The sequence below is a fragment of the Melanostigma gelatinosum genome (assembly GCF_949748355.1).
Source record: "Melanostigma gelatinosum genome assembly, chromosome: 13".
NCBI classification, from domain to species: domain Eukaryota; kingdom Metazoa; phylum Chordata; class Actinopteri; order Perciformes; family Zoarcidae; genus Melanostigma; species Melanostigma gelatinosum.
Window position 1 is genome coordinate 15,465,763 of NC_136646.1, and position 18,652 is coordinate 15,484,414.

Genomic DNA, 18,652 nt, shown 5'->3' on the forward strand with positions numbered 1-18,652 from the left:
ATGATATCTTGATTTCTTCCCAGTGCAGCAGAGCACTGCTCTGGAGGAGATGAAGCGGAGTGTTTAGGATCAAAGAGGTGTGCCTGAGCGATGCCTCAGAAAAGCCCCGCACTATCGCTGACGCTCTCCTGTGGTGCACTCTTGTCCGGTTGCCTCCACACAAGAACTCCGCTCTGTGAATGGTGCAAAGAGTGTGTGATGGGTAGTGATGGCTTTTCAGGGAGTTCCTGAAAGCAGCACATGGGTTGTGCCGATGCGGACGAGGGCAGAAAGTGGTGTGTAGCTGTGAATCGTGATGAGCTATGAATGAGTGTCTGTCTGTGTGTGTGTGTGTGTGTGTGTGTGTGTGTGTGGTGGGGGTGCTTGTATGACGATGACCATTTCGTCTTGCTAGTCAAGAGAATTCACTTGAGATTTGAGTCTGTCTGAAGCGCTGCCTCTTTCAAGCCTCTCTGTAATTTACTATGCAGAACGGCAAAGATCCTTAATAGGAGGGAGAGAGATGAAGCTGGGTCAGCGCACCCATCAAGGCTTCACAAAGCGCAATTTCAGCTCATTCACAGTTTTTTTTTATCTCGAAAAGGCCCATCTCGAAGCTGACACCCCCACAGAGTGAAGACCAAAAAAGTGGAGTTACAGGAAATAATCATTTCTATTGAACTGCGAAGACGAGAGAGAACAACGGGTCGTTGCAGATCTGTGCGGCGTCTTTAATATTCAGTCGATGCAGAACAGCTAAGCCACCAGTACCCACCGGTCAGTCTCTTTGCTGAACTGGCCCCTGCCCACGTCGTTGACGGCGCACAGGCGGAACTGGTACGAGCGCGCTGGGATGAGGCCACCAACAGTGACCCCAGCAGACTCTGGTTCAATATTGGCCAGAAGCACCGTCCAAGGGGCATCTGAGGCGGAGAAGACGTACACATAAGACAGAGCTGTGAGCAATAGCGAGTGAAAGGTGAATGACCATTGGAGAACATCCTTGAGAAAAATCTCTTCAGCACTTGCACAATTAAAATTCAGTGTTATTCCTGACTATAATGGCGCACCGTTTTTCAGTAGTAATATTGCAGCTACCGAAAAAAAAAGAAAGTCATTTATTTTTGGATACACTCCCTCTAAATATCAGATTGAAATTCAATTATCCAAAAAACAGATCCCATCTGCATCCTCGGATTCATGTCCCCCTTAATGAGTTGTCATCTTCTCAGTGAGCCTGAGCGTCGATGGAAAAATGGCTGAACAGTTTACTCTATGGGTGAGAGTTGTTTTTCGCAAAAAAAATATACTGATTGAAAAATACTGATTGCAGCTGCCAATTTTAGGGACACAATGGAAATGTAAAATAATAAGATGGGTAGCAAATGAGTGTATTAAGTAAAAATATAGCTTTAAAATGACTAACAAGAAACAATGACTGCATCTGAACGACTCACTGTTTTCTGAGACCTCCAGGATGTAGCGGATCAGGGGGCTGTTGCCGTCAAAGGCCTGGGCCCATGTGAGGTTGATGGCCCTTTTCTCTGTGGTGCTAAGAACTGCTATTGGGTTTTCTGGAGCATGGGGCAGTTGCCTGTTTGTGTGTGTGTGTGAGAGAGAGACAAAGTGATAAAGAGAAATAGAATCAGACAAGAGAGGCAGCAAATAACAGCATTAAACTGCCAAGCCGAGAGCCTGGCATTGTAAATATTAGAGGATTTGATGGATTAGAGAGAAGAGCAGCGATAAAACACGACAGTGGGGAAAACATCCATCCGTCATGTCCCGGTCAGACATAAATAAGAGAAGACGAAAAAAAAAAAAAAAATACAAATGGCAAGATAAGACACGGGAGACAAAAGGCAAATATGCAGACCTGACTCTGAGGTGGGCATTGCGGGAGTCATTGCCACCCACTGAGGTCACCCTGCAGGTGTATGTTCCGATGTCACCCGACCACGTTTGGGAGATGTGCAGGGTCCCGTCGGGATCCAGGCGCAGGCGGGGGGACGTGCTCACGTCAATCACAGAGCCGCTCTTCTCCCACACGTGCCTGGAGGTATGTTCATACGTATGTAAGAGTAGTTCACACACACACACACACACATACACACACACACACACACACACACACACACACACACACACACTGTAACACTCTATATCTGAGTGTTGTGACAGTACATCTGTTTGCTTTGCATCAGTTCATACAGCAAAACACAGAAGGCGCTGACACCGATGTAAAGCCCTGTGCGGCTGACGGGAAAGAGATTTGAATCTTAAAACCATCTCTCTATGTCACACATACAGTACAGACCCTCTCCTCCATGCATTTCTCTCCTTGTCATATACCCAACCGCACATATGCCCCCCCCCCCCCCCTTACACTCACATAAACATATACACTCCAGGAGCGCCTTTGATAAATTGCGACTGTTCGGGCTTTCCAGCTAATCTCCTCTGTGTTGCGTTTAATTAAAGGCGCTGTCTGAAGTTTCTACTCTGTTTACAAATTCATCTGTTTACCCCGCGATCTGATCAATGCCGTGGGCCCACAGGTGACAGGCACTCTAATCACTGGGCTCCACAGACATCACTTCACTCCCTCCGAGACAGATGCATGTGCACACACTCTATCATGATCAAGACTGTCTGAAGAATGAGGAGAAGTGATGGACTAATTCCACAATCACACTCTAACAGTTTCAAAATCGTCCCACAGGAGGCCTTATGGGTAGATAAACACGACAAGAGCTCTTGCAGATTTCCTAAACTAATTAAGAACAACATTAATGTACAAGCTTGTTTTCTAAACTCGGGTGTCGTCAATAAACAGCTGCAAAAAAAAAAAAAGAAGCATGTGATGTCTGACATTTAGAACAATTGTATGTGACTTAAAAAATGACAAGAAATTAGACAAAATTCCAAAAGATATTGCAAGTTCGTCATTACCTCACGGTGACACTTGGGTCATGGGTCACGCCACAGGTCATAACGGCCTTGGTCCCTTTGATGACACTCTGGTCTTGTGGTGGCTTAGTGATGCGGGTACGCGCTGCGAACACACACACGGAGCTTCTTATTTAGAGACTGTGTTTGAACAGCGGATTGAACAGAGCTTACTGGATGTCTTTCACTCAATGTCTGTCTGAAACGGGGTGAATCACGCCGTATTTCCAACGGGCGGAGTCCGCAGGCTTTCAAGGACTGATATGTGGATTTATGCACAGAAATTGAGTGCACGCATGAGTCATTCGAATATATATTCAGAATATCCTCACAATGACCCTCCAGCAACCAGGTGCTTACTGCATCTACAAGCAAATGAGTCACGGATTAAAAGAAGAAGGATGCTTCTTTTTATTTTGTTATATTTTGCAGAGGTTTAGCTTAGTTTGCTGTATTTTCCACAAGTCCAAGGTAGAAAATGAGGACACAGGGGTATATGAAGTGATGTGCAGAGACTATTCAGTTTCTGTTACGCTTACCCCAGACCACGAGGTCAGAGGAAGCTTCATCGATGCCCCTGGAGTTGCTGGCCATGCAGGTGTAGGTACCAGCGTCAGACAGGTGAGAGGGACTGATTAGCAGGCTGCCCGACTCCAGCAGGGTGAACCTGGGCAGCTGCACCGAGCCACTGGCCAAGACACGTTCACCTGCAGGCAAGGGTGGCAGTGATTGATGGTATGGGATGGAGGACGGAGAAAAAGGGGCAACAGGGAGAAAGAGAGATTAGGGTATTGGAGAAATGTCAGGCAAAACAAACAGGAGGGAAAGCAAACAAGTAAAGCTTGTTTGGAGAAAATGCATATTTCCATAGCTCTCGTCTACTTCGACAAGTCCAAATGCGGCATAATGAACACCCCGCCTCAGAAGCCCATGCTGTTAGCGCACTCACCTTTCTGCCAGGTGATGGCTGGTCGTGGGGCTCCTGAGGTCTCACAATGCAGAATGACTGACATGCTGTCAATCACGGCGCTGTCGGAGGGGCCGGCGGTGATGTTGGGAGCAATACCTGACAGGGGAGGGGTCAGCCACACACACACACAAAAGAGACAGAGACAAAATATGGTGAGACAGAGGTGATAATGAGAGACATACACAGCTTTCTCCCTAATGAAGCAGACGCCAGCTGAGAGCTTAATAGACTTGACAAAAGAGGCGGCTGTCAGCTCTCATTGTAAGGGACAGCTCTGAGAATCTGACAAGCCGCATCCATCTCTCTGCCTCTCCTGCACGTTCTCCGATTCAAAAATAGCCAACAGTTGCCCGAGTATCCACGTAGATAATTCTGTCAATGTGAAGGGATATATAGATAGATGGGTGTAGGAGGCAAGACAGAGAGAGGGGAGAAAAGAGGATTAGAGACAGAGAACAGAGGAGCGGATTTAAGAATAAAAAAAGGGAGGGAGCAGAGAGGGAAAGAGGAGCAGAATTAAGCAGCAGTCGTGCAGATAGCTTTGAACTATTTTCAAGGGGACATACTAGTAACAGCTAGGTAGGTGTTTGTCTGGATCTCTCCTGCGAGATTGCGGGCAAAGCACTGAAACATCCCCGTGTCATCTGGCAGGAGACCGTTGATCTGTAGACTGCCTCCTCCCAACACCCTGTACCTGGGGATCTTTACCGGGCTGATGGCCACCGCATCTTTATACCACACTATGTCTGGCTGCGGCGTGCCTGCAGAGGAAGGAGAGGATTATTTTTCTTCCCTCGTCACTGTGACCGTTTTCTTCCCCCCCCCCCCCCCACATGCAATAGCACACAGTAAAACAAACACCATGGTCTGACCTCGTGCCTGACAGGGGATATCCACCACCTTCTCCATCTCTGCACTGATGTGAGTTGGCGGCTCTTTTACAAACAGAGGATATTCTGTTTCACAGAGGGAAAAGAAGAAAACATTGCTGCATTAAAGCCTTTTAAGAACGACTCACAAATCATCTGTGCTTGTTTTTTTTATCTTGACTCTTCTCTGGCGAGCTAGCATTTGCAACCCTTTAGATCAGGGGTCTCAAACTCCCGGCCCGCGGGCCGAATCCGGCCCACCACGTCATTTTATGTGGCCCGCGAATCCGCCAGCAAAAAAAGTTAGCCTTGATAATAAAAATATCCCCATAGTCGAAATTATGAGATAGAAAGTCATAACCGTGATAGAAAGTCATAATTCTGAGATTGAAAGTCAAAAGTATGAGATTGAAAGTCAAAATTATGAGATTGAAAGTCAAAAGTATGAGATTGAAAATCAAAATTATGAGATTGAAAGTCAAAATTATGAGATTGAAAGTCAAAAGTATGAGATTGAAAGTCAGAATTATGAGATGGAAAGTCAAAAGTATGAGATTGAAAGTCAAAATTATGAGATTGAAAGTCAAAAGTATGAGATTGAAAGTCAAAATGATGAGATTGAAAGTCAAAATTATGAGATACTTAAACAGTTAGAAGCAGCTCTTTGGCTGGTTACTGTACATTTAACATGGAAATGTATTGTGAGCACATTGAAGACTACTTTAAACTGTGAATGCAGAGAGTTATTTAACAATATGTTACGAGTAGTTACATTTACAACCGGCCCTGTGTGGGCGACCATGATGCTGATGTGGCCCGGAGTGAAAATGAGTTTGAGACCCCTGCTCGAGATAACGGCATCAACTCAAATTACTGAAGTATAAAATGGCAACAAAATGTTATATCTACATTGGGGTTGGCATGCTGATGCAATATTTGGATAGTATCGGCTGAGCTGATCTGTGCAAGTTTAAAATGTAAGCTGTGGGTTATTTACCTAGAACATGCAGGAAGGCCCCAGAAGTGACTGAGGGGATGCTGCTACTGCGGAGGGACGCCTCACACTCATAGTAGCCGCTATCACCGACTGCAGGCAAGCTGATGACCAATCTACGGCCGAAATCTCGGATCCCTGTATTGACCACTAGCCCGTCTTTCCTCCAAGTGATACTCATTTTGACGAGGGGTCTGGAAGGGAAAAAAGACGAAAAGGAGCAAAAAAATAAATAAAAAAAGAGAGCAAGAGATAGGGAGCGCAGTTTTGGTTTTAATACTGATTTATATTCAGTTTCAAGGTTACAGCGCATTGATGGCGCAATGGGTTGCATCTGTCATTCTGATTAAGTCTTTGAATTGGAGATAATAGTCAGAATTCAGGACTGAGATGGCGCGAGATAGGGGGAACAGAGTGAAGCCTTGAATCAAAGAGAAGAATGGAGAGGTACAAAATGAGAGACGAGACAAAATGCTTTTCTATCATGTTCAAAGAAAAAGTTTCAAGTTTCATTTGAATCACAAAACATCAGATGTGGGGGTGAGAGAAGGTGTTTTGATGTGCCGGTGTATCTATGTGTACGTACATATTTGTCTGTGTGCATGTGTGTCTGTGTTAAAATGTACCTTGCATTAGCAACACACTCCATGATAGCTTCGTTTCTCCCCATGGTTACACTGGTGTTCTTGGGCGGGATGATGATAGAGGGGGCGATGGGGTCGGCGGGTCCTCCAACATCTATCGAGCACACAGAAACACATAGAAGTAGATACAACAAAAAAAAGCATAAACCACATGCAGACCTCAGATTAAACCTGTGCATCTGTCTGATATAGCCAACTGAGCACGGGCCAGATGCTCACATAGAGACTGTCTGTCACTACCACCAGCAGGTAGCCAGCATGCTGTCGCCAACTATTAACACCCCTGTATTTACTTTAGATCCTTTTTTTCTAGTGCACACAGCATATCCTGAGCACGGTGTTAGCCCAGGTGTTAGAAGCCATTATGTAGCATAATTGAGACAAACACGAAAGGCGATTCAATGCAGCACCATCACTCACAGGTTTCACGAAGCCTCCAGCCAACCATCGATTCACTGCCCTCAATCAGTGATCTCTCTCTGAATCTGATCTCATTTTCCCCCACCTCCCCAGAGTACGGCTACGGGCCTTTGCGCTATGTGTTTGAGTGATTGCACGTTTGCAGCATATTTATGGTGTGTGTGTGTACTGCGTGCACGCGTGTTTGTGTGTTCGCCCATGTGGGTCGGCGCGGCAAGTCTTTTTCAGGGCTACCCCGGGTTAATAGGGCCTCTAATCAACTTTTTATTATCATTATTGTTATTTCGTGCCTCCTCGGTGTAAATCACACCCGTTCAAGTAAATCGATCAATTCTGCAACACTGCAGCTGACAGAAAGATTTTTGAATTCATTTCATCGTGGTGGTACAAGCATCATCTCCAGGGCATTATTGACATCATCGTTCATTTGCATAAATAATAATACGATATCATTCATGCATGATTCATTGATTGTAATTGTGGTGTTGAAGCTGAAATGGTCCCCTTCAAATGTAGCGCTTTACACTTCAGTATCTATCAAAGGTTCATTGAATGTGATACAGATTTGTGTAAATGTACAAAATAAACACGTTTGTTAACTTAATGTTAAATTCCTTAAAAGTTGGCTGAGAATGTTGTCTGTGTTTGCCAATGACAGAATGAAAACTGTGAATGCATTCGTCAAATAACATATTATATTTTCCAGAAGACATGATTGGTTCTCTGGCAGGGACTCATTAATGTCTTGCAGTTCATAAACTCTGTGTTGAGAATACCTCAAGTGTGTAATCTTCTAATTAAATGGGAAAAGTCAACAACACGGTGACCTGCATAGCAACTTCCTGCTACTGATGTCACCATATTGTTTACACCTGTCTGTGTCCAAAGACAATGGTAGACCCGAGTCAGCTGGCGTGAATTTCACAGTCTGAAGAAGAAAACAAAAAGCGAAACATCTGCCCACTTTGAGTATCAGCCAACGTCAGTTTGCTTTCGACTATTAGACTCAGCTCTGTCTCATTCGTATGCTCCCTGAGGAACAACACGCTCCCTCCTCCACTGCATATTTTTGTGTTTTCTCCACAGAATTGCTAAATATTATGAACAAATGCAGCTGAATAAACCTTATTGACTTTCAGATGCAAACTACGGCTGTGTGATCCGCAAGGTCAGATTCAGTGATATTCAGTGATATCTGGTCCCCGCAGATTGCTGTGTCATGCGTATTGAACACTGAATTGTAAACACTGAATTAACAATATGATGAGCAGACGCCGGAGCGAGCGAGAAGCTGGTATTAAAAATGTGCAGCTCTGCATGGGAGACGGTTAAAAATCCTCATATGATCGTCAAAACTCCGTTCGATGAATAATGTAAATCACAAAGGACTCTGTGATATCTTTTATCAAAGGCTGTTTTATATGTGGCATGAAATACTGTCACAAATATCGTCTTCAGAGCCAGTTACATTTCGTGACTCCTTAAATAGGCTGGTGGTGAGAAAGACTGACTGTATCTACGTAGATGAAAGTAAGTATCAGTAAGTGGGAGAATTTTAGAGACTTTGTTCAGATGAAAGAAGGTGAAAATAGGTGGGAGGATGGGGAAGCGTCAGGTTCAGCTAAACACTAATGATATCGAAACCATGCTTGTTTGAGCAATGCCAAACTTTATTTGAAGTTGTGAGCATATATATATATACACAAGTGAAGCCGACCTTCCAATCTGATGTGCGTGCTTGAGCGTGTTTAATCATTCCCCGTTTGCTCGGTGTCATTTTCAAATATCGGCTTTTTTTTTTTGCGAGGAGCGGTTAAAGCGAAGGTCCACTTTATGGGGCTGTACATCCAACCAGTCGGAGAAGCGATGCTGGAGCTCCACTTAACACGCACCTCATGACCGTAACTCACTGCCAGAGCCAGAGGTTATCGGAGGACTGCAGAACAAGGCACAACTACTGTAGGTAATGAGTATGATTACGCCTGCTGGAGAGAGAGAGAGAGAGAGAGAGAGAGAGAGAGAGAGAGAGAGAGAGAGAGAGAGAGAGAGAGAGAGAGAAAAATAAACAGCAGAAAGGAGCGATATCATGAGAGGACAAGCCAGTAGAGGGCGCTTTGTCTTTTGCTGAGCCACCTGTTGTGAGGTGTGTGTTGAGCTGTAAAATAATGAGTAAGACTTTTTTTTTTTAATTGCAACAACCTGTTAATGCAATCTGCTGATGACACAAACAATCTGCTGGTGATGTGTGTGTTTCGCTGTGTTGGACGAGGGAGCCTGTTGCCTGAACGTGTGCCGATGCACGTGTGCACACATGCACTTGTACTTACTCTCCACCGTGAGTGTGATGGGCTGACTGGTTTTGTTCTCCCCATTCTTGTCATTGACTGCCTGGGCGTAGTAACTTCCCGCATCGGGTGCCACAGTGGACAGGATGACCAGCGTGTTGTCCAGGGTGATGGCACTGAGTAAATATTCATGCACACACACACACACACACGTTATTTTAGCATTACTTAACACCATGGCTACTCACTTATCCTAAACCTCATCCTAATAAAAGACACAAACGGCTTCAGTTAGAGGTGAATGCAGTTCAAGCACAGGCTCACTCGTATCATTAAACCACAGAGTAGCGGTTTCTCAGTCAATAATTCCTGAGGGTAAACAACACACACACACACACACACACACACACACACACACACACACACACACACACACACACACACATAAATTATGTCTGAAAAGAAGCGCACAAAACTAATTTAATGAGCACTTCCATCCACAAGGCACTGCAGTGTCTTAAATGAATAGTTCACAATGTCTCTTGTTACTTTTCACACATAATATTCTGCAGTACTTGAGTATTTATACAAAGTAACTGTACTCGCTGTATTATGGGGGTTAAGATATAGGTGAGGCTGGTCTGGCGATAGACTTAATACATCCAGACAAATGAACTGGTCCTGCAACAGCTTTGAGCAACTGATGAACCTACGTAGATGTCTACATGTATTTGTAAGATGTAAGCCACAGTCAAAGCCAATCTTTGTGCAACCTGCCCCAGTGTATAGAGAGGAAGGACAGCAACACACAGATACCAGCAACAGATACAAATGTCCTTAAATGCTGTAAAGTCAATATAATGAGTTTGATTAGCATCACGTTAGCTTGGTTGATCTGTGGAGTGTCTTTTCGGGTTAAGATGGATTTTTGATTCGTCCCAAATGAATTGTTTTTTGCAGTCATTTTGACAAGCAACACATAATACAAGAAAATGGATGGATAATTGGAAAAACACACGAGCAGCTGGCTTGAAAAATGCCAAGCAATTCCTTTAAAATCTTTTTTGTGCCTCGAGAATGGCTGAACGTTGGTTAGGCTGATGGGCTCAAACGCTTGAGTGGGGCCCATTAAATGAGAGCCAACGCTAAGCACGCGGCCAGATTAGCCTCTTCGTATCTGCCAGCATCTGACTGATGGGCGCAGGATAAACACACACACACACACTCCTGGACAATTAGGAGCCGTTGGCTCTCACCGAGTCAACTGACACTTACACAAACACACAGACACTAATATACACACACACACACACGCCTGTGAATATCAATGCGGCCTGACACAAAGCGAGCAAACAGGCGGCAAATGCAGAGTGTCCTGTCAGTGGCTCTCATTGTCGCGGTGCAGGAGTGAAGCTTTCATTACCGCTTCATGACTGATAAGTAGGGGTGTAACGATACGCGTATGCGTATTGAACCGTTCGGTACGAGGCTCACGGTTCGGTACGCATGATGAACCGAATACGTTTAAAAAGAAAAAGAAAAAAAACCTGATTTTTTAATACCTTTATTTAACCAGGTAGTCCCATTGAGATTAAAAATCTCTTTTGCAAGATGTAAGTAACAATACTACTTAACGTTAAGGAGCAGTTTTTGTTTTTTATGCTTATGTGTTGCTAAGAAGACACCCCAGAAGATGGGTCACTCAGGTATAGTTCCATCATTGTTCAAAGTCAAAGAATAACTTCATGATGTTAGTTGTAATGAATAAATATATTTTAAAATCAAGTACATTTCTCTGGCATTTATAGTTTTCTACTGTACCGAAACGTACCGAACCGTGGCTCCACTGTATCGTACCGAACCCAACCGTGAATTTTGTGAACCGTTACACCCCTACTGATAAGAGTCCGCCGCATAGTAACCGGCTCTGGAATATTCATGGAAGGGGTTGAGATTTTTTCCGTACAATTTCCCTCCGCGCTTGTGCTGTGTTTTTTCGGAGCCCTGCAGGCAGAGGGTAAACGCACCAATCTGTTCTTTAAGGGAGAGCATGCAACTCTGGTTGAAAGTCTTTATGCCAGCTACGGCATGGTAGAGCTCGCTGCTGAATTATGCATGAGGAGGTGGTTTCTGCCTCTGTTTGTCTGGATGGCAAAATGTATCTCAGGTGATTACCTTCACAGTGTCTCTTCAGGAAAATTGCATACCTGAACAGTCATGAATTCAGCCAAGAAAATCGAACACACACACACGCTGGAAGCGTAGGCCACACAGATATACAGTGAACCGCAGAACTCCCACTGTGCACACACATACACACACCCTCCCACACCCAAATGCACCAAGGGGTGAGAGCTGTCAGTCAAACATATCATCAATTGAGGCCTTTTGTCCAATTTTGTCTAATTGGTTCCCCCGCTGCCTGCTCTATCTCTACCCTTCAATCATTCCGCCTGCAAAGTCAATAGGGGCGATATAATAACCCGCTTTATCACTGAGAGGTGAGTCAATGATGAACACGGCCTGCGCCAACACGGCCTGCGCCTCAGGTCAACTTCATTCATGGTGTGTGTGTGTGTGTATGTGGGGGGGGGGGATTGGAGAAAATCTGTGAGCAGTATTGAACTTCTTGGAGTTTTCTGAAGTGAAAGATATTCTGATTCAGCAGCTCAGCGTTGACCACCAACACCTACATGGGTGCTAAGACCCGTGCAGAAAGACACAGAAATCACATGCACACACTCAAAGCAAACAAACCACGTTGGACTTACATGCGGCTGCTGGAGGGAATCTTACGTCCGTCTCTGAACCAGGTGATCTGTGGCCTGGGGAAGCTGTGTATCCGCGGTGCGTGCATGAGAGCACCCTCACCCTGGGATACAGTTTGAGACCTTTCGTCCTCCACAAAACCACCCATATCTAGCGGCATAAAGAGAAGCGTGCAAGAAGGGGAGACAAAGAAAGTGAGCAAACGAGGAGAATTAATACGAGAAGAAAAGGTGTTTTAAATGCATGGCAGCAAGATGAAAAAGAAGAACCGTCATTATTACCACATTTTGTACCCTTTTCAAAAGCTAAGCTCCTTTACTCAGAGTGACTTATCCACATACTGTGCCTGACAAACCTTGAACAAAAACAGTATCCTCCCTTTAATCTGTCACATGTGTGGTAAGAAACCTGCACTTACAGGCAACCTGCACCTCAGTACTGCACTGCATTATAGCACCCACTCGATTTCTCACAATGCAGCGGTAGTGGCCAGCGTGCAATCGGTCCAACGAGGGGATCAGGTACCTAATGGGCACACACATCACAAAGTGCCATGAGTCATCGTCAGCATGACAGACATTTGTCATTTTATCCCCCCCCCCCCCCCCCACACTCAAGATGCTAAATTTATTGGGGTTTGTTTCATTGGGCACCTGAAAGACGGCTTAAATGGCATTCCACTTAGCCATGAGCCATAGATGCTCCACATTAGGAACACAACAGAGCAGCCAAGTGTGAGTCAGAGGTGATGTGCAGATGAACAGTCGATGGCAATCTAAAGAAAGACGAACGTTATCTGAAGTCCCGCTGCGGAGCGTAAAGGTTAAAAGAGTTTCTGACTGACTGACAGGACTCACAAAAAGCCCCATTGTTATCCTGTATCTCCAGTCAGTTGAATCAAATCATATGAGCACCTCTCACCTGTTAGTCCGTGGCGCCCATAACTCCATCCCTCGCCTGATGTGCATTCATGTTAAATGGCGTGTGTGTGAAATGCTCGGTGGATAACCCCAGAAGCCGAGTCCCCTTTAATTGGGTTGAGACAGCCACTTAGGAGTGTGGAGTCCGCCCCTACCGTGTTCCCCTAGCAGCGCAATTCACGGTAAGGGTGGGTGGGGGGGGGGGGGGGGTTCTGATTAAATGGATTCCAGTTCTCCTCTTTGATCAGGGCTGGTGAAGAATAACAAGCAGAGGCAGAGACCCGGAGACTAAGCCACGTGAGAGCACAGCCAAACACTGAGGAAAGACGGGGAACGAAGAAGAAGACGAGGGGGAGAAGAGGGGCGAGACATACAGGGAAGGGAATGTGTCTGCAGGGGGGCCAGTGAGAACAATCAGACAATGCCACCTGAGAGACTCTGTCCATGTCTAGGGGACGGAGCAGACTGTGACTGTGAGTAGAGAGTGAAGGAAACGGGGCTAGAATTAGATAGAAACTGACTTTCACTGTGGACTGCCACTGTGACTTGTGAACACACACGTGCAGGCACACTGGCACACAAGCGTACTGGACATGGACAAATGAACATGATACATTACCGCATACACACACACACACACACAAAGGCCTTATTAGCACAGGCTGAAGCTTTCTCTTGACACACTGTGCGGTTAGAATTCCTCGGCATTGTGATGCGAGGCTGAAGTATAAGTGTCATAAAAAAGTGCCCAGAAGAACTCCTCGGTCAGTGAAACAGCACCATACTGCTGACGGAGCAAAGTAGCCCACCCACGCTGCACAATCTGATGAAAAATATGCATTGTTAAATTTTGCTGCAATGATAGTTTCAACAAACAGCGAGAGAGAAAAGAAGTGTTATCCGCTCACCCCATCTCCGCACAGTGAATCCAGTGCGAGATACAAATCGGAAACAATCTGACAATCCCCTGAACACAACATGTTATATCTCAGGGGAGACATATGCAGCCAAATCCGTCCTGAATAAATCCATAGAAATGAGTCTCGAATATGAATACAAATGAGCAATTGAGCTATTAGTTACAATTAAATGCCACTGAAATGTCCTCATGTAGTAAGCTAATTATAGCTGCAAGGCTGCATTCCTCACCTGTATTCCAAGGAGAAACGTGTGAGCTCGCTGCCGTTGTAGATCCATTTGAATTCCAGGGGCCAGCTGCCCTCTGCCATGCAGGTTAGGACCAGACGGTTCCCCTCCAGGTGAACCTGGGTTTGAGGAGGCTCCATCTTAAAATACGGCGCAACATCATCCACTGGAAAAAGAAAGAGAAGAGAAGAAATGTAAGGGAAAAGTGAGAGTGAAAACACATACAAGACGGGGAAATAAAGAAGGTGAAGCAGTCAGAGGGGGTAGTTGGTAAGAAAAAAAGGGAGTGATTCAGTGACCTCTGCGAGCGGACACACAATTTCACCAATTCACAGGAAACGAGGACTCAGAACAAGCTATTTACATTTTTCTTCTGCACTGATTGGGGACTTGAAGGTCAACAGAAAAGCCTGACAAAAAGCACAGGAAATGAGTTGTTACTGCAAAAGCAGCTTACTCTTTTATTTCAAACTGAAATGCGCTGGCAAAGAGGTAGAGGAGCAATTTGTGCAGCAGAGAGAGGAAGTGTAAATGAACTCTTCCGTACCTCTAGATCAGTGAAAGAGGATGGGGGGGGGGAGGGAGGGAGAGAGGAGGCAAAGGGGGAATAGACAGAAAGCAGATGGAGGTAAAATACAGCAGAGATTGTACACATACACATAAAAAAAAGAAAAGAAAAGAACGCCAGCTAGTAGGAGGAAGAGAGAGTGTGAAACTAGAAAGCCATGGGGGGGTGGGGTTGGTTGGGGCTGCTTTAGAAAACACAAAGTTTCCCAGCCTTAAACCCCTTTCTCTGACAGGATGAGTTATGCTCTGTGCCTCCCTTCATTTATCTTTAGAGTTCCCTAATGCAGCCAGATTATACAGGCCCCAGCCGCAACACTGCACACAGCCAGTGCAGCCACAGAAAGCCTTTAAGGTGATACGCAAGGTCCAGGGCTGAGCCGGAGAGACAAAGTGCTTTTATTTGAGCTGATGAAAAAGGCCTGATCAGACCTATTGATCTGTCTGCCTCGCCAGCCACGGGCGACACTGAGCCGATTGTGCCAGTGTTTGTGGCGGGCTAATTAAAGTCTGTATTAATAGTTGCAGTAAGCCGCCAAAGGCCTGGAGCACGCCTGGTTCTTCTGGGTCTACCACGCTAGCTGACTCACTTCTAACGGCAGATCTTTGGAGCTTCTTTCTCTCTCCACAAGCAGGTTAACGCCCAATATTTATGGTGGTGTATGCAGAGGTGGAACTGGGCGAGTGTGCGGGCAGCCTCTCCAGGCAGGGAAGGGGATACGGAAAATTGAACCTGATTGAAACTGTAAATAAAAGTGTGACTGTGCATCTCTGTGTTTCAGACAGGCGGCAACGCGCACACTGTCGGCTGCACACGTACACACCAGAACACCCAATACCTCTCTGAAGGCTGCCGCTTACTCTCTTCTATTACCCGTAAAAAGACTCCACTTACAAAAGGAGGCAAACAAACAACAGCCTCCTCAAAAGCTTTCTGTTTCCAAAACCAGCCTTTCAATTCTCTTTCTCAATTGTTTGGTAACAAAAAATACAGCGCTACCTGGCTAATCTTTCTACCACCTGCATGGACTTCTCCAAAAACAAACGACGTCAAACCCAGCAGACCTTTGAAACCGAGGCCAAACGTAAGAGCCATCCCTATTTTCCCCAGCAGCGGAGAGATGGCTTTTGATGTAATTCCATCCACTGGTAAATGCATTCTTTCTTCTTCTACTTGACACACACACACACAAACACACACAATCCCAAAACATTTATACTCATGCCTGAACAAACGCACCAAGGCAACACCCAACCACTTCCAGCTGGTTCAGGGGCTCGGTGGTTGCATGCACTTAGCAATATGGATATATCAACAAGCCACCATTAGAGACCTGCACATGCCAAAACCAGACGAATATGTCTCGTCTGATGCAAGGAATATTCTTAATAGCAATTTACTGATGTGAAATTGCAGAACGGGTAATTGAGTGCACATGTGATCTTCACTGTGGTTACCTGTTTTAGTGCCATTCATGGGTTCACATTAGTTTCTGCCTCAAATGACCCATTCACATGAGCCCTGATTATGAATCCCTGAACACTGGCTATCTGCGGCACTTGAGACCAATTTCTCATTTCGAGCAAAGTGTATATTTTCAGGAACAAAGCCAGATGGGGGGGAGAGAGAAAAGTCACTGTTTAGCAACACATGCAGCTCAGAATCGACATCCAGGAAAAGATCGCTCACCATGTAAGTGATCTTCTCTTCGAGACTCTGTGAGAACTTAAATAGCCGCCGACCGCTAACAGTTCTGCCAAAGGAAGATAGGACCAATTCCTCTGCATCTAATGAGTTTCCAACAGAGAACCTCTTGTCTGACCCTCATTCTCCCCTTTCTCTTCATCACTGTGCTTTTGATCTTCGCAGTGAGCCACACAGGTCATGAAGTGTGATAAACATGCTTGTGCCTGTGGTGGACACTGCATGTTTTTTAAGTGTGTTTTTTCTGTTTCTTCTGTTTTCTGTGTGTGTCAGCGACTGTAAATAAACACTGTATATATATATATATATATATATATATATATATATATATATATATATATATATACACACCGGTATATATACATTAAACAGAAGAAACAGAAAAAACACACTTAAAAAACATGCAGTGTTCAGCACAGGCACAAGCATGTTTATCGCACTATATATATTATGTTATGGCAAAGTTCAATAATGAATTATAAAGTAGTGTATTGCGCACTTTTATTTTAAAAGTACTGCTATATGAACAAAAGGGCAATAACATTTGGTTCACGAGATGCAGGCAGCATGTTTTATACTTAATGTGAATATAATTCATACTTTGTTGGCATCTTATTCTGAAAACCGGATGTTCGTCTGAAGAAACCGGATGTTGTCTCACGTTAATCTTTCCGCTAACGTTCAAAGCCCTATATGCTGAATTTCAGCATATAGGTGCACTAACATGACTGACTATAGGATGTTTGCTGGCTTTTATCCCACTGTTATTGTCATCCTCTTGTTGTTATGTAAATGTGTTGTCTCTTGTCTTTCAATAAAAAAAAAAAGAAAAGAAAATTACAATACATTTTTTAAATGCGTTAACGCGCGGTAAAATAATTGTCGGCGTTAATTAATGAATGCGTTAACGCGAAATTAACACGTTAACTTGCCCAGCACTAATATATATATATGTGTCTGTTTGAACTTCCACATGTATGCACATACACTAGTACAAAGCTTTGTTAATAACTACAGTATGAAGGCTCAGAGTACGCTGCTGTCTCTAATGTGTCAGGTAGACGTGTTTGCCTCCACTGGTGTATCATCATTGCTGAGCTGATCCATCATTTGTCACACACATGAATGTAGAAATAGGGGACTATAGAATACACTTAGTGATTGGAGGACATCAGTCCATGTGGGTGCAGCTAACTGGCTGCACTGTGTCAAGGTAAAGCTGACATCTTTCCTGGATGAGACAAGGGTGGTTTGAGGAAGAAACGGAACAGCATTGGTCAGAAGGAACTGTGGCCTCCTCCCTTCCAGTGATGAACGAAGGGACAGTGGTGGCTTTGGCAGGTGCAAAGCAGTGCCTGCTTCAGGCCTCCAGATGAAAGGCTAGAGGGCAGTCCTTCTGGACCATGAATTCCTGCAGCACTATGAGCACAGATAAAAGACAAATCACACGGGTCGGCAGATCTAGGGAAGACCAACATTTGGCATGGGAGGACCAGGAGGGCTTTAATGTGGCTGCTGTGCAAAGCAGCTGCCCCCAACAGTCAAGCTGCACCACCAGCCCATTCACCAAAGATATGAAAACACCTTATTCTAACCTGACAGCCGAGGTTGAATGGTGGCATGTCTCCAGCCGGGTCCCCTGCTGCATACACAGAATTGTAATGGCTGTGAGACAAAGACCACAGGCACCGGGGCAGCTTTACAAGCCAAGGCCCATTGTGCCACGCTGGCATGCAATCACACAGACGGCGTTCACATTCTGCTTTTGTCTTGTAGTCTTTCTCTTGCTTATTTTGTGCCTCACCTCCATACCCCTGCTCCACTCCAGCAGCAGGGAGCTCTCTCTGCCCTCTGTTTAATCCTCAGGACCCTGTGTTTCAGCCTATAGGTAACCACATCCTAGCTGGCGCTCGGCACAACTGTATCACTGAGATGCAGCGAGAAAGTGGAGCCCCTGCCTGCTGAAACATTTGGAGGTCTGCTGCCTTATCTTCCACGTACTCTTTCTCCATTTTCCCAGACACTCCACCTCACTATCTCTTTCTCTCCACCTCTGTTTCTTTTCCTAGACACACACACACATATATGCACATAACTTCCCTGCTCCATCGACCGCCTCCAGTCCACCTCACGGCGTATCATGTCGTCACGGAGAATTTAGAGCCGTCATTTAGCCTCTCCAATTGGACTTTAACATGCGAGATGGGTCATGGGTAGCCTCTCTGATGGGGGTTATGCAACAGTCATGGCAGTGGCATTGGCCTAGTCATGGGTTGGTGACAGGGAGTGGGCTGTGGGGCTGGTGGGGAGCGGTTAAGAGCATCTTAAAAGCTGTTGAAACACCTCCCTTATGCACACACATGCAACACACACACACACATGTTGTTGCTTTACAAGTTGAGATGACAATGTTTTTATCAGGTCATGTAGCTCTGAAA

At 45.2% G+C, this 18,652-nt stretch overlaps 1 protein-coding gene across 1 annotated transcript in view; it reads right to left on the minus strand.

The window, feature by feature from the left end:
• The window catches only part of LOC306786465 (protein sidekick-2-like), a gene marked incomplete at both ends in the record, with an annotated part of 75,322 nt that overhangs the window by 19,749 nt on the left and 36,921 nt on the right, over positions 1–18,652 (minus strand). Inside the window, 14 exons of the mRNA XM_079281242.1 lie at positions 755–902; positions 1,437–1,573; positions 1,856–2,032; positions 2,932–3,034; positions 3,468–3,635; positions 3,878–3,994; positions 4,465–4,659; positions 4,771–4,854; positions 5,765–5,955; positions 6,388–6,499; positions 9,153–9,286; positions 11,882–12,029; positions 12,298–12,404; positions 13,949–14,111. Coding sequence (XP_079137368.1) covers positions 755–902; positions 1,437–1,573; positions 1,856–2,032; positions 2,932–3,034; positions 3,468–3,635; positions 3,878–3,994; positions 4,465–4,659; positions 4,771–4,854; positions 5,765–5,955; positions 6,388–6,499; positions 9,153–9,286; positions 11,882–12,029; positions 12,298–12,404; positions 13,949–14,111 — 1,984 coding nt within the window. The remainder of the gene's footprint in view (positions 1–754; positions 903–1,436; positions 1,574–1,855; positions 2,033–2,931; positions 3,035–3,467; positions 3,636–3,877; positions 3,995–4,464; positions 4,660–4,770; positions 4,855–5,764; positions 5,956–6,387; positions 6,500–9,152; positions 9,287–11,881; positions 12,030–12,297; positions 12,405–13,948; positions 14,112–18,652) is intronic.